General features: G+C 32.2%; 1 protein-coding gene across 2 annotated transcripts in view; it reads left to right on the top strand.

Annotated features, from left to right (window-relative positions):
• The window catches only part of LOC143197057 (zinc finger protein basonuclin-2), a 332352-nt gene that overhangs the window by 93809 nt on the left and 221560 nt on the right, over window positions 1-16983 (top strand). For both annotated transcript variants that reach the window (XM_076405142.1, XM_076405141.1), the window contains exon 3: window positions 3942-4044. In XM_076405142.1, coding sequence (XP_076261257.1) covers window positions 3942-4044 — 103 coding nt within the window. The remainder of the gene's footprint in view (window positions 1-3941; window positions 4045-16983) is intronic.

The following is a 16983-nucleotide window of genomic DNA, read 5'->3' as shown; positions in this document are numbered from 1 at the left end:
AGGAAAAAAAAACGGGGCAAATTCACATATTTGGGAATGCATTTGGCAGTCAAAATCGTTGTTTCGGAGTTTATTAAATATTGCATAATTCTCGTTCGAATTGTGGCATGCTGGAAAGTTTACAATGAATTTTAATCGGTGTTCGAACAATTCTGAGCGCAATATTTCGTTTATAAACTTGGAATGTTTCGCGAAACTATTAAATCGGATGCTGTGTATTAATTTTATCCAGTGAGCCTCACTATCCGTGAACTATATTTATTATCTCTAACTGGAAAAAGTATTTTGGTATTATACAAAGGACAATTATATCACTATGCTTTATTTACTATGTTTTTATAAGTTATATAAATGTATATAAACTGCTGCATATTATATACACTAGGAGTACAGTAAAGTCATTATCGTTTTTTTTTCTAAAAAAATACTACATACTTCTCAAGAAAATAGATATATTCCATTTATTTATTCGAAGTATTGGCCATTTGATTATATACATCTTTCCCGTCTTTCAGGCAATTTATGGATGCTATCCCAAAAAAACTGTTTGTCCTTTGCACAAAACCATTCATCCAGTCATTTTCAAAGTGCTTCTCTGCAAACGCGTATCCCATTGATACGAAAAGCTGATAATCGGACGGGACAAGGCCTGGGGAGTACGGCGTGTGCTAAAATATGTGTGCTTTCTACGCCTCCTTGGCCGGTTTTGGTTCATGAGACATCGCGTTATCGTGCTGTAAAATCACTTTACCACATCTTCCGGCATATTCTGGACATTTTTCGATCAATGCATGGTTCAAACTGATCATTTGTCGTCGGTAGATCACTATTAATTGTTTCACTCGGTTTCAACAATTCATAATAAAACACGCCATTCTGGTCTCTCCAAACACAGAACATTGATTTGCCACCAAAATGATTAGGCCTTGGAGTTGGTGGGCTTCTCCATATGATAACCATGTTTTTTTGCACTTATGGTTTTCAAAATAACGGCACTTCTCATCACCCGTTATTCGAAGCAGAAATGACTTCCAATCATATATTTGAAGCAACATTTTACAGACGATTTTTCGATTTTCCATTCAATTGATGTGGCAGTCATCTTTAGGATTTTACCCATTTGGTCGTAGTCGCTAATCTTTTGTTGGGCCACATTTAACAATTCTACCAATTATTTTTGAATTTGGGTTGGGTCCCCCTTCATCCAATAACTCTTGCAGTTTCGCCTCTTCAAGCTTTTTCGGAACGTCCCTACATATTTTGTCAATGAAATATAATCACCACAGATTTTTAAGAGCACTTTAGATCATTCTACCACAATTTTCTATGATTTAAAGAAAAATAGGGAAGTTTAATTTTGTTTTTGTAAATATCTTGAACTATTTGAGTGATTATTTGTAATTTCACAAATCTTGGTAACTGTGGTTGAACAAAAATATGTACATTATTATAATTCACAGCATGTTTCCATTGCTAGTAAACATTGGCTTTTATCTTATCATTTCCAAAATACTAAATTTAGAATACTTAAGCTTACAAGTATTATTAAGGATATATAATCACCACAGATTCCTATCAGCTCTTGATATCAGTAATCTGGTCAGTATTTTATAGTTTTGTGAATTAACATAAACTATCAAATAGAGTACAGATAAATTATATTGTTTAGATAACACCTAATAAAATATAAAGTCTAATGAGAGCTTTGCATTAATATTGTTTCACCATAGCTTTAAAATCGCTCAAAATTAATTCACGGTCCCAATATATACTAAATGAATATATCTGTTTTATCTATACATTTTCTTTTATTGTTAATTAAAGTTATTGCTAATTATAATAAAATTATTCTGTCATATATTAATTTTGTGTATCCTCAATAGATGCTATTTTATTGTGTTTGATGCGTCCGAACATATAACTATAAAATTCGCCTGGTTGTCAAATGTCTTTAAAATTCCCCAAAACCTAACCGGCAAGCTTTGATTTGGCGCTTTGCTTTCTTTGATTAATTTCAAATCGCAGCTTAACATTTATGATTACTATGATAGGAAATGTCAAATCCACTAGTTAGTCAGAGTCAGAAACAGAAACAGGAACGATGACGGTCAGAGTTTATAGTACAACGTTGTGACGTTGTGGTGTTATAAGTTTTGATGTGATTTCACTGACTATATATAGTCTATCTAATGAAACAGGGAATGTACAACTCAATTACATCTCAATATCGCCACATTAACTTAGAATTTTGGTTTACAACGTTTGCCTGTTTATAACCTCTAATTATTATCACTAATGTTTTGAAGAATTTTATAGACTTTTGACAACATGGTGAACCTTGGCACTGGTAGAATTTTATAGACTGACTCGGTTACATATTCGATGTATCGGAGAGGATTCTGTCTCCTTTTAACTAGGGTAAAATTAGAAGAACAAATGTGTTCCGAACTTAAAACGAACTTTACATTCTTCCAAACTGACGTGCATTGACTATTTTATTAGAAAGACTATATATAGGAATCAATAGTATCAATATATATATATATATATATATATATATATATATATATATATATATATCAAATCAAATAATTAATTAAATTAATATGAAAATACCTATCTATATATATATATATATATATATATATATATATATATATATATATATATATATATATATATATATATATATATATATATATATATATATGTATATTCGATACTGTAGGAGGGGTATTCCAGTACCTCCCACCCTAATTCCGATATTGTATCGTGCGTGAGACGCGTGGTATGAGGGCGCGCGTTATCCTGGAGAAGAATCGCTCTTCGTGCAGGAATGCTTCTCCGTTTCGAGCGATAAACGGATTTCATGTATATTTTCAGTAGGTTACAGTGGTATACAGCATTAATGGTGCATAGGGTGCGCAGGAAATCGACGTACAGCATGTCCCGCCGATCCCAGAACACCGTTCACAAAATCTTCCTCTTTCTTGCTTTCGGGAATGCTCACGTCTCGGCTGTGGTGAAGATTCGCGTTAAAAAAAACCTCACATTTTGCGATATTGAAGGTGTTGGTGGACGATAGACTCTACTCTATCAATACTGATGCCGAGTTCAGGCGAAGTGTCTCTAAGATTCATCCTACGATCCTCAAAATGAGTTGTTCGACGCGGCGATGTTGTCTCGTGTGATGCTGGTTCGCGGTCGACGATCATGCGGCACATTCCCGACGGTTTCGCGGCAATCCTTGAATGCTTTGGCCCATTTAAATACGGTAGCCCTATTCAGACATTCACTACCGGACTGTTTTCACAAACGCCGAAAAACTTCCGTCTTCATGACGTTCACTCATAATCATAGCACGCCCGTGAAGTATGCGCTCCTAACGAAAACTAAGCCACACTCTTCGTAAGGGACCCAGCTATCATATACTCAAGCCACGACCTTCAAAACATATATGCGCGCCATCTACAGCGTTTGTCTCTATCATATTTGAACCACCATATATATATATATATATATATATATACATATATATATATATTTATATATTGTTTAGATATTTATTATAAACCAACTTAATAATTAATAAGTGTAAACCTGATTGATTTTTTAGTTTCAAATATTTAAACTGAAGCTCAAGCGCAAACTACCATACAAACTGGTTAATAGACACATAAAGTGAAATTTAATAATTTCTAGAATAAGTTAGGATGGAGTTAAAAATAAGTAGCTAGAATAGTAGCTAGAATAAGATTTATAATATATAATAAGATTTATAATTATAAGTTGTATAGCAGATTACTTACTGAAGTGATCTTCTACATGTTAGAATGGTTATATTATATAACGGAAATCAGACAATAATACATCGGCAGATTGTCGACGTCCCAAGAGATTAATAAAAAAAAACAGAATATTTAAACATAATTTTGTTACAGGTAATACGTTGTACTGTACCAAACTGCAAATGCGAAAACTTTGTACCAGGGAAAATTCGTCTGAGATATTGCGATAGCTGTAACCATGGTTGGGTTGTACACGGTATGTATAGTTTTGTTTCATTTTTTATATCGTAAAGATGTCTACACGACTTCCATATCGTATATTGTAACTGTATGTAAAAACGTTTCAATTCATAACAAGATATGTTATTCGCTGCTTTATAAGAAACTGTTACAATATCTATCAGAATTTATAATTAATATATTATAATTAAAACGTTAATGTTTTAATGTGTGCAAAAAAATACGAAATATTACTCTTACATTATAATAAATCAAACAGAGATAATAAGAATCAATGCGTAATATATTAGCAATAAACTTCCTCATCAGGAGACATGATTCCCCTCATCTATTCACATGAAATGTTCTGATATATGTTTGAAGCATTCGTTATAATACCCAAGTTTAGCAATAGCAATATATTAACGAATACAGGTGTATATTATTACATCTCCATTAGAGCATATGATATATTGAATTGGAACTACTGTTTTATTATAACATCAATAATTTCCTTAATATATTGAATTTTTACATACAGTTAGTTTTCACGTGTGTGGATATGCATATAAATAATCGAAAAATGTAATGCTGGCGTATATGATGTTTTATTTAGGATAGTAGGATTTTTCTAACCTTTAAGTTATCGATCATCAGTTAGGAAAAAAATATGATATTCTGACTCTCGGACAGTGGGCATAAATATGAAATTTGATATCCAGGTCACGTTGTGCCCATACTTCCATCTTTACTGTATCGCATGAATATTAGATTTTCCAGTTATATTTTAAAATCCGGTGAGTAGAAGATATTTACGATGTCAAACCTATACGGTGAATTTCGGTCTGACGAATATTTTCCATCCAGGTAGGCGCTGGAAAAAAACTCGGTCTAGTCAAATCGATAATGAAAACGATTGATGATAAAAACTGGAAAATCTTTTAACGTTAGCGTGTACTCTAAATGTAGTTTAATCAGTATTTTAAAATAATATGTTTATTTTTTCTTGAACTTTAGTTGGAAACAATTTATTAATATATTAGTGCTAGTCCTTACATACAATTTGTCTCTACAGTTATTTAGAACTAGGTGCTTATGTAGGAAGTCTCTAATAAATAATATAAGAGTTAGTAGCACTGTTCATAAGTAATACTATACAATAGAAATGCAGAGAAAATATCGATATTTTTTTAGTCGATATTTGTCGATATTTTTTCAAAATATATTAAATATTTTTAACAAACCTTTAAAATTGGTACTTAATTTTAAAGATATATCGTAATGTAAGCTTTTTTACTCTATAAATTTACTATTTTTATTTTTTTTTAATATTAACATGTTTCAAAAATATATCGATATTTTTTTTCGGTTGTGAATACCTCATCTACACAAGATCACACGGTTTTGGTTCTCTTGAATTTGCGTCTTTTCTCATACCTAGCTGCTAGAGTCTCTTAATTTCCTCATTTCCTCATTTCCTCATATACATTTCATTTTTGGTTTTGCATGTCAATCTAGATTCATTACAAGGTACATAGCATTGTTACCCTATGGGATAATAGCTTAGCTTGGTCCTAGGTGAACTCAATATGGTCCATATGTCTACTTATTGATATTTTTGCTTTCGTATTATTGTTTTCTGCCTGCTTCTTCGCTATTGTAGCCACAAGAAGCACAATAAGTGTAATAAGGGTTAAGACATCAGTCAGTAAATTACTGAACATTATTTAGTAGATTTAACTTTGAAACAACACCTGTCAAAATTTCATGAGAATTAGACGTTTACTTTAAAAATTAGTTTAGTTAGTGGTATAACTTTTGTGAATTTCAATATACTGCACTGGGTTGCCAGTTAGTGGATAAAATGGTCAAATCGGATGACTCCACCCATCATATGATCCTGATCTAGCTCCCAGCAACGAGAGGCTATTTGCGGGCCTCAAAAGGTTTGGCTCAAGTGGAGAAATGAGAGAAGTTCTTCTTCGTGTTCAACGAAAAGGATGTAAAAATTATAGGCTGGTGTCTCTCATAATACGCTTATATATATATATATATATATATATATATATATATATATATATATATATATATATATATATATATATATAATAGTGAACATGTTCAACCAAAAGCGGAATTTGTTAATTTTAACTCGCGTAGTTCACTTTTGTTTTTACTGATTTTTCATAACAGTCTCTTAGAATCATTCTTTCTTGAGACATCCTATTGATCTTGAAAAGTTTATTATTAATTCATACAAAAAAAAGTACAAAAAAAACATAGTTTGCCTGTTGAGAAAATGAGATAACCTTTGGGGGTAGGATTGCCGGATATCAGAGCATTTCAGTGATGATGAGGTCTGCATTATTCCACTATTTCTGATCACAATAGCATTTCAATGGTAAAAAGTTCTTTTAATTGTGATTTATTGATTGACCGTTTTTTTCCAAGAAGATTAGATTAATTATGTCCATGTTATTAAGATTTTAGCGTTAACGTAAAATTCTGCTCCAGCGGAAACACCGTCAATCACTGGTAATTTGTAATGCTCTAAAATTTGAGGTATATTTATAATTTTTTAAAAAATCCATTCGATTGTTGATGGGTTCGCTTCGTTAGTCGTTAGATGTGATTAACAAACTATGAAGAAGTTTATGTTCTTATATACATACATGTTCTTTGAAAATGTCAGTTCTTCAGATTTCCATCACCAATCAAATATAAAAAAAACTAAATGTTATGATAAAATTAGTTTGTCATGGATTGAAGCATACTATCGCGTCTTAATAATAAAATAAGTCCTAACCTTCCATCAGAAAAAATATTAATAATAGTTCGATAATAGTATTTAGTATTGATAGAAAAAGAAACTAATATGATGTATATATGAAAAAAATATATACAGGATATGGACAAAATAATATTAAACCCTGGCCATTACCACCTGCTTTTAAAACAATTCAATGCTGCAATTCTTCAAGCAATAGATTCGTAGAGTGAATATTATTCACTAATTGCCTCAATGATATTGGAGATGGAAATCTTTGCATTATGATGCCCACTTTGCTCTAAAAATCTTGATAAAGATTCAATTGTTTTGAGATATGGCAATTGTACTGGCCTAGGAAATTGATGATATTCTGACGATACCCAAATGAAGATTGAATCTTTTTGACAGTGTGTATGGATACGTTATCGTCTTGAATGATTGAGGATGTCGCGATACTAATTTGCAATAATCTGCGCAGTAATGTGAGTGAGAGGACCAGCTGAATGTTATCAAAACAGCATTATAAAGTGAGGACTAAGCTCTGCTGTCACTTGTGCTGTGGATTATGTTCATGTCTGTCAGTTAACTTTAGTTTTCGCTCACTATTCCTCTTCGTCGATGATGTTTTGTGTACGCTGTCATTAAGTAAACGCTGCGGCTTATTAAACGTTAAACAACATCTGAGTGGTCACACGTTTAACCGATAGTTATTTTAACCGTGACACGAAGACTTGGCATGTAAAATGAGCGTTATTTACATGGAAGCAGTGTTACTAACACATAACAATAGGTTATGATCTTGAAATCATGTCTATCCCTTGTATATATATGCAGTTATTTAATATCTATAGATCAGAGTGAATGATAAATAAAGAAATGAAGAAAATAAGCGGTAAAAAACAGAAGGGGGATATTTAATATCAACCAAACGTTGTAAAACTAATCAGGGACATAGTTTTAAATCCCAAAGGTTATCCTCGAAAATTTATGCGAGTCAATTACAGGGTGGTAACGTAAATCCCGACACGTTTCCTTCTAATCTCGCAGACGCATCACACCAGCAAAGAGAAAGGAATAATTGAAATTAGACGGGGAGGGGGGCTCAACCAGCAGCCAAACTGAGGGTGGAGGTAAGGGGCGAAAGAATAATCGACGGGCTAAAATAAAAGAAAAGGAAAAAATTGTGGCGGGGTGTCCTGTCACACGTATATCTGTCGGCGGGTGATCCCCAAGCCGGTAACTCGCTTGTCCTAATAGGCTATAATGCTAAAATCACAAAAATTTTGATTTATAGTAATAAATAGTATATAATTAAAAATTCATATATTCTAAAATTAAAAGTGGGATTATTAAAATTTTACCAGAAATATGTTAAATCAGAAGCGCTACGAAATATTGACGTCACTTATCATCATTTCCGTATTCCAACCTTTGCACTACCACTAGCAAATGATGCATCAGAAATTTGACCAAAATCGATTCGTTGATAGCCACTGTACTGTGTGACTGTAACTGAAATAATAATTTTAAAAAGAATACTAGAACTTTTAGAGAACTGAATTGAGCAAAAACTTCAGACACATTAACGAGAATGAAATTTAGTAGAATTACAGAAGAACATTAAGCAAAAATACTATGTCAGTATCACTTGGCAATAAAACTAATATGTGCAGGTAATAATTCTAAAGGGTACCCAATAATAGTATAATCGCCAGTTGATAACTGTGAAGATAGTTGATAGTTAAGATATATTGAAATCAAGTACCCTATATTTACGAGGTCAATACGAGACAAGTGAAAATTGTATCGATGGTAAACCCACTGAAAAATGTTATGATAATAATTTCAAGATACAGATGCTAATGTATTTTGATAGGACCACCAAAATATTAATTTTACATGGCTTATAGTAACTGAAATATTATATACATTTAATGATGAAGGTTTGATTGTCTTAAACGTTTAACAGCTTTGTAGAATGAAGATACATGGCCGACATTGTATCAAATTACATAATTGGCTAATTTGGATAAATAAAATGCGCAAATTGTAATCTTGAAGTTCATTTTAATAAGAGCCTTACAATCTTGCAATTACAACACTTCATCTTTTTTCCTACAAATTCTTAAACTAATCTTTGCTTAATTTGTTCTACTTTACTTGGACTTCAGTGACAACATAAATTGTTTTTATGTAAATAGTGTTCGAAAGGCTTGAAACTGCTTCGTCGTAACACACCCACATGTTAGGCGGCAAAAATTTGTGTTTGCAAAAATTCAAATTGTTTAATAAAATATGTATCAGTTACCCTTAACCTGGTGAAGTATAATCCATCGAAAAATTTGATGTACCAGATAACTGATATTACCATTTTGTAATCTAACGATGATGGGGTTGAACATTTGTTGAAGGATTGAAGAATCTATGGTCGTTCAGTAGTGAAGGGCAGTTAAAGTTTAGTGAATCAGTTCAGTTAGGAATCCATTTTTTGTCTGGGTGGCATTCGAATATTGTTGAAACATATAGTGACTTCAAGCACATTTGTACGAATAAACCAATCTCATTATATTAAACTTAATTTTCTCTATTATTGAGTAAATAAAAAAAGAACAAAATTATTTGAGACTCATATACACAATAAAGAAAACCCATGAGGCTTAACCTCATATGTTCAAAACATCAAAATCAATAATGTTATTTACCTCTATATTACACTTTAGACTTTATACGTAATTAAAGGTACTTAATGTCGTGAATAAATTGTCATTGTTCAAACAAGATTTAACCACATTTCTATAACATTATTCTGCCTTGGAACAAAAATGCATAATATGTTAGAAGTTTTTACCGATGTATAATTACATTAGGAACCCCCACACTATCGATGCACATTCGAATATCTAATTATAACACAGAATTATTAAATTTATGTATAAATAAGTTTCGTACCCATACAGAGCGTCCAGTGCGCTCAAAACAACTACTTCAGCAGATTTTGAGCGTTTTTGTGCCCATTTAAATGTACACCATTTCAAAAATCCATTTTTTCACAGAAATAACTGCTACTACTACTACTACTTGGTAAAGTAAATACGTAGAGTTACTGTAGAAATATTTTTTCAAAAAAAGTCGTCTAGGCTATTGCAGGTCCACCTTCGAAATTAAATTAAAACGTTACGTTATGAGATGTACGAGAATCCTTTATTAAATTATAACATGCAACTATATAGCTATTAAGGGTCTACTATTTTGGACCCCAACGAACATATTAATATTTGTTCTGGGGCTCACCCTCGTTCTCGAAAAGTGTCACTGGCGTCGTACGGCGAAAGGGTTCATTAGGTGTACGGGGTGACACCAACATTTTGACATGCCCGCTAATCGGCAAAAAGGGGTCGAATGATTGATATTCGACTTGTTTTGTTTATACGGCGCCGGCTAAGTGATATAAATAGTTCGATTAAATGCTTCTATTCACCAGCGATTTGTTATTAAATTTTGTTGTTTCCTGAACACGCACGAATCCATCAATATTATTTTATTTTACACTTTACTATCTATATCTTTATATCTATATATACATATTAGGCCTATAATTAGTTTTATACGATTTTTTTAAATTAAAGCTTTATTGGAAAATATATTTTTTTTATAACATCTTTATTAGATACTTGGATGAATTAACAAGGAAGACGAGTGCGAGAAAATACAATCAGTATATATTCTTCAATTATAAAATTATAATTATTAATTAATTATTAACTTATAGCTATAGTTTACACTAAATGTATACACTTTATATAAGTTCGTATGGTTTTGTTCGTTTTAATCTCCTGACATCCTGCGTGCTGTCCAGCAGTTGTATTGCTTCCACGTTAATATGATTTAGTAATCATCTTTCGTGTTTCAAGTCGAAATCTTGGATAACTTCGCAAATCTATTTGATTTCCAGGTCATCGTGCAGTTCTTCATTAGTTACATAGCGATAGGCATTGGTAATCAATCGAAGAACCTTGTTTTGACAGCGTTGTATGACTAGTTGATTTGAATTTTTAGTGCAACCCCATATTTGCACCCCATAGGTCCAAGTATATATATATGGCATTATAGATCAACCTCTTTGATTTTAGATCAAGTTGAGAGTATCTTCCGACTAACCAGAATAGTTGTTCTATTTCGGTTCTAATGTGTTTTGCTTTTTGTCTAACTGGATGCTGAGAATATTATATATAAATTAAATATTAAATATTAATATATTATATATATTATTATATTAAAATATTATATAAAAATAGATCTGATTATTTTAGATAAAAAATATGTGAAAAGTTAGTACGAGCCATTGAAATTCGAGCATTTCTCTCGATTGCCCCCCGTCCCCCCAACAGATCCTGATTTGGTTCTAAAGGGACTATCTCGGAAGTGCAATCTTTCGAATAAAAAAAGAATTTTGAAAATCGGTTTATAATTCACGGATAAATCGGCGAACATACATTAAAAAATATATACAGGCGAACATAGAGCCTACTCCTTTTTTGGAAGTCGGTTAAAAACCGACAAAATATCGACTGAATTTGAAAATGGGGAAAAAAAATGTGTTACCTTGGTAAACGTAGTATTTACAATATTTTCATATCAAGGATGATATTAGTAATATTGTATTAATATTTCTGCAAATAATATATTTTTGTAAAATATACTATTAAACAACAAAACATGTCTTCAACTTTATATAGCTTAACACGATTTCTCATCATGATATTCCGAGTTAAAATAAGTTCGAAAACGTTAGCTGTCGAATCTGCCGGGTCTGAATTGTTGCTCCAGGATAATGTCATCGAGAAAAAATGCAATTCTGACCGAAACAATCTCCCAGAAGCTCTTTATACGGCAACCGGCCGTAAAGGATAGATCCATAAACGTCCAAAATTCTATACGAGGAAATGGCACGCAGTATATCATACATACGAAAGCTGGAGAGGCTCCCTCGAGAGAAATTCGGACCGAGACGTCGCTTGGCCATGCATAGACAATGGTCAGGCGGTCTCGCATTTGACTATAGATGACCGCCAAAACCGTTTTGCGAAACTATTGTAAATTCATATGACTAGCAGGCGTCAGCGGTGCCAGGGAAGACCCATTCGGTTTTGGATGTTCTTCGGCGGCTCTCTTCGTCATGGTCAATGCTTATCCGCACCAATACACATAATTAGTTTTATATAATTCATCTAAAACTCTAGGTAAAAGACACATTTTAAATTTTAATATTACTAGTGATTGTCCTGTGGTCGAAATTCAGCTACAATGTATTAAATTAGTCGTGTTTCTCGTATAATAGATTCAACTGATCAATATTCTATTTAAATGAGTAATTTCTTTAATTAATCTCTTAGAACTTCAACAATCTGCCCGTGGCAAATAAGTATTATTATACGATTTCCTTTATACAATATAACTATACTGACATGTAGAAGATCTAAATGTTATTCTAGATACTATTCTAACTTATTCTAAAGTATATCCCAACTTATTCTAGGGATTATTATACCTGACTCTATGTGTCTATTAATAAATTCGTATAGTAGTTCACTGTCACTCATACATTGGGATGCACTAGCAGTCATTCAGAGTACTTCGCACTAACACTCCAAATCACACTCGTTATGGGCTCTAAGGGGATATCGCACTTAATTACTTTGTTGGAGACGTAATATGGGGATTGACGATGATTCGCAACTCATTATTCTGGAACATCTGGAGAATAGTTATGTTAGATTTGCTTAGTACCCCACAATTCAATATCATAGGTCCTAAGTACATAGGGCCTCAGTATTGACTTAATCAGCAGAACCTTTAGTTTAAGCCCAAGCTGTGTGCGTTTTCTCACTATATGTTTTACTATAACGTCGATCAAAATGCATTCCCAGATATTTAACGTTGTCTACTTGCGGAAGTTCATAATTATTCAATTTTACTGATGGACAAGTTTTTCTGCAAAGGGTGAATGTCAGAAATAGGTAGATCTTGTCTCATTTGCTTTGATACGCCACGTTTTCAACCACAAGTCGACTTTGTTAAGATAAAGTTGCAGGCTTCTTGTGGCTGAACAAAGTAAATAAGCAAAATAATTGATAGAAGGTTCGAGGTATAAAATGTCATATAGTCACATATCTTATTGCATTAATCATTAAACACCTTGATATTTATCAGTGCTTTAAAATGTTTACAAATATACTATTAATAGTTTACAATTTTCTCTTTTTGTTCTGTCTATGCATATTATGTAATTAGTTTAATTTTAAATCCTGCATATTTTCATTACTTCATTTTTGTATTTACATAATTCTAAACTTTTACTGATTATTATTTCTGACCTAAAATATATGTAACAAAAGCAATAAATACACCAGGCTGATAATATATGAATAATAAAATGAATAATTTCTTTACCTAAATTTTTAAATGAAATGCATTGCTCTTTGCTTTTTTATTTTACTCGTCATTCTCGCCCTTACATGTAAGTCATCTATTGTCTTCCATGGCAAATTATTAAATATTAAAAGCTATTTAATATTTGTTTGGTTTGAACACTAAGAATAATATAAAAGTGTTACAAGAAAAAAATAATCCTATGGAATATTTCAAGTACATTTGAAGAACATGTCTTAATTCAATTTCTAATTTTTTTTTAGTTTTTTAATTTTGATTTAATAACTAAAAACAATAAAATTAGAAAAACAAAACAATCGATACATACAACTGTAACAAAATTTGTATATTTATTATTTCGAAAAATGCAGAAACATCAAGAAAAATGGTAAAAAATTCTCAAATAGGCGTAAATTGGCGACAAAAATGAAGTTTATATTTGTTACGAAAGAAGAATGTGTAAAGAAGGTTTAGTAATAGTTTAGATATCATCTCGAAAAAATAGTTTCGAGAAAAACTTCTTCTTCTAGTCTTTCCTTACAAAATAATTTTTAATTATGTATTAAAAAAATTTTGGTGCAGATGAATGATGCCATATAGAGTAAGAGTCGTCTATAACTCAACGATGACAGTTCATTATTCGATAAGTTGTAACGCTCCTACACATTACCCAACCAATAAACAAAGAGATCTTTTTGATAACCAAGTCGATAGATTGATCATTTACCGAATTATTATTAATAGAAGTACAGAAAACACTTTCAGGTGCTGAATATCTTCCTCTTTCAATCTGTTTTGATTTATGGCGATTTTATCAAAGTACAGTTAATGCTTACTGTACTTCGGACAATTTTTCAACACTTCAGTATCATGCAGGTAATTTTTTAAACCTAATATAATTATTTTTCCGGAGAAAATTGTATTTAAATGTAATAAACAATCGACAATCTATACAGTTTTAATGCAAATAAATGAAAATGATTCAGAATTTCAGTAATATGGTACGACAACAAAGTGACAAGTATATATTCTTATAAAATAATCTTATATATCTTAAATCTTATAAAAATCAACTAATAAAATCGAACAGAAGGTCATTAAAAAGCAATTCTTAAGCTTCAAAATCAATTGCAAATGCTCATTGGGTGGAAATGTTACTTCTCCACTTCTGCGTCCCATTTTATGAACGACAGTGACAACAGTATGAGGATTTTGACATTATCATTAATGAAGATCTTACTATGACTAGCATATTGATGCAACTGTCATCTATCAACAGAATGTCATCAAATATCTTCGCTGGCCAGCATAATCGCCATACCTCGATATACTTGAACTGTTATGGGGAGTTTTGGGACTGATAGAGAAGAGTGGATTTATCCAACATCAATGAAGCTATTGGAGGATATTTTGATATAAGAATGGAATAACATTCTGTTGGAAACTACTTAGACACTTTGCCAATCTATTCTGCAAGGAATTTGTTGAAGAAGAAAGTATTTTAAAAGCAAATGGTGACTTTGGTGGTGTTCATATTATTTTGTTCATCCCCTGTATATATAGAGACATACTGAATTATGGTCCCACAAGGCAATATTTTGAGTTTCTTTAAGAGTTAAGATCTGAAGTTGGTTTCTTATATCTTTCTGATTATGTATCACTTTTCCAAAATGATTCTAAACATTTACAAAACGACCTCTGAAAACTAATTCACAGTCCATGATGTATAATGTGTCAGTTTTAAAACAAACAAATCTAAGTAAAATAAATCAGAATCTATCCAGATCTGATGTTGGTTTCTTGTATCTTTCTGATTAAGTATCACTTTTCGAAAATGAAGCTAAACATTTACAAAACAATCTCTAAAAGCTAATTCACAGTCCGTGATTTATAATGTGTCACTTTAAAAACAAATATATCTAAGTAAAATGAATTATAATCTATCAAGACCTGATGTTGGTTTCCTATATTTATCTGATTAGGTATTATTCAGAGCTAAAATGTGGTATGTGCACTGTGGTATTTACACAGGATTTCTAACCCATAACATATTTTGATATACCTTTGGTAACCCAAAGCTTATCATTGGCGGCGTTACGTAAAACGGCGAATAGAACAATTTATATCCAGCCATGATAATGTAAACAAGTCATAGAGCAAAAGGGCAACAAATTGCAGTGCAATAAAAATATTTTGCATTCGAAAATGCATGAGTACGTATCGTGACTGAAAGTGCACATATCAAATCGCAATGGGTTTATCAGAAAACGTGATCTAAGAGACATTAAACGTATGGAAATAACAAAGTAGCCAGACCCGAATATTAGCCGTAAGTGCATAAATGAAGCTGAACCATTCGGAATTGCAAATTAACGGAAATTCATATGCGAATAAATTTGCAACGCTCTTAAAAACGCCGAAATAGGTGAGATTATGTTATGACAGTTGACACACGATAAGCTTAATAAGAAAATCATCAATTGAATTTCGGATGATCTATTATTAGTTTTGTTAATACATATTTGTCAAATCATTTAAATATAAATAGGTATAAAGTTAATCATCACTATTTTAAACTGGGCTCCGCACCACGGTCCTCGGCATTCTACAAGCAACGGCAAGTCTACCGACTGGCGAGTGACCAACTTATAAATCATCCCACAAGACATCCGATCTTACCCAGCCTGGTTACTGGCGTCACTGGATTCATTTGCCTTGACGGATTTTTCACTTTTACCTAGGACAATCAGAAATATTAAACAATCACAAACATGGTCGTAAATGTAGACCATGTCCCATCAGGATCCGAAACCGCGACTATCGCAACAGTATGTGGACCGTCCTGTTGCCTTTACCACTTGGCCAATCAAGCCGGCGAAACAAATTTTTGATTACTCACACTGAGAATTGGAAACACCGCTTTTTTGCTTGTTTGTCATTTACTATCAATGGTCCAGCACTTCCAGATCTATTATAATCAATCAATTTTCCTCTGAATGTAAAATTAGTGTTTTGCCGATGATATGAATAGATCTTACCTTATTTGCTCTGATATTCTATTTGTTCATGATAATATTATCTGTCAAGTTCAAGAGGAAATAGCATGTTCAGAAGAAGCAAGCAGAATTTTGTTTGAGCCTCACAAAATATGGTGATTGTTTGGATACGATAAATGTATTTTGTACAAACAATTTTTGAAGCGAACCTACGGTAAGAAACTATGGGGATATCAAACTTATCAAAACAAAGTTCTTGGGAGCATTGTGAACGCTCTTTGGTGTATTAGGAATTAGGACATAACTAACTACGCAACAACAGCGAACAGGTAAAAACCTTTTGAATTAACAGGCGAATTGAAAAGTCCCCGGTCTGACACATAGATGGCGCTACTAGAATTAAATCCATGTGTTTTTTAGTTCTCACCACCCTCAAAAGATGCGTGTATAAATTTGATAGCTGTCGGATAGTAGATGTGTGTCGTCATTAGTTTGTGAATTATAGTATTTTGAGTGAAGCAACTTTTGTTATTGAGAAAAAAATGTATAAAAAGAAATTTCGCGTGTTGATAAAATACTGCTTTTTCAAGGGAAAAAATATAGTTGAAGTAAAATCTTCGCCGAGTTTCCGGACACTGCACCAGCACACTGCAAAATGATTTTGAACGGCCGTAAATTGAAATTCAATGAATTAGCAGACACTCTAGAGATATCAACTGAACGTGTATATCATATCATTCACGAATATTTGGGTATGAGAAAGCTCTGTGCGAAATGGGTG

The sequence above is a fragment of the Rhynchophorus ferrugineus genome, unplaced genomic scaffold (genome assembly GCF_030347505.1).
Source record: "Rhynchophorus ferrugineus isolate W39M unplaced genomic scaffold, kcgeb_rfMv2 rfM5, whole genome shotgun sequence".
Classification (NCBI taxonomy): domain Eukaryota; kingdom Metazoa; phylum Arthropoda; class Insecta; order Coleoptera; family Curculionidae; genus Rhynchophorus; species Rhynchophorus ferrugineus.
The sequence above is the reverse complement of the archived record's forward strand: the minus strand, read 5'-3'. Positions and strand labels throughout refer to the sequence as shown.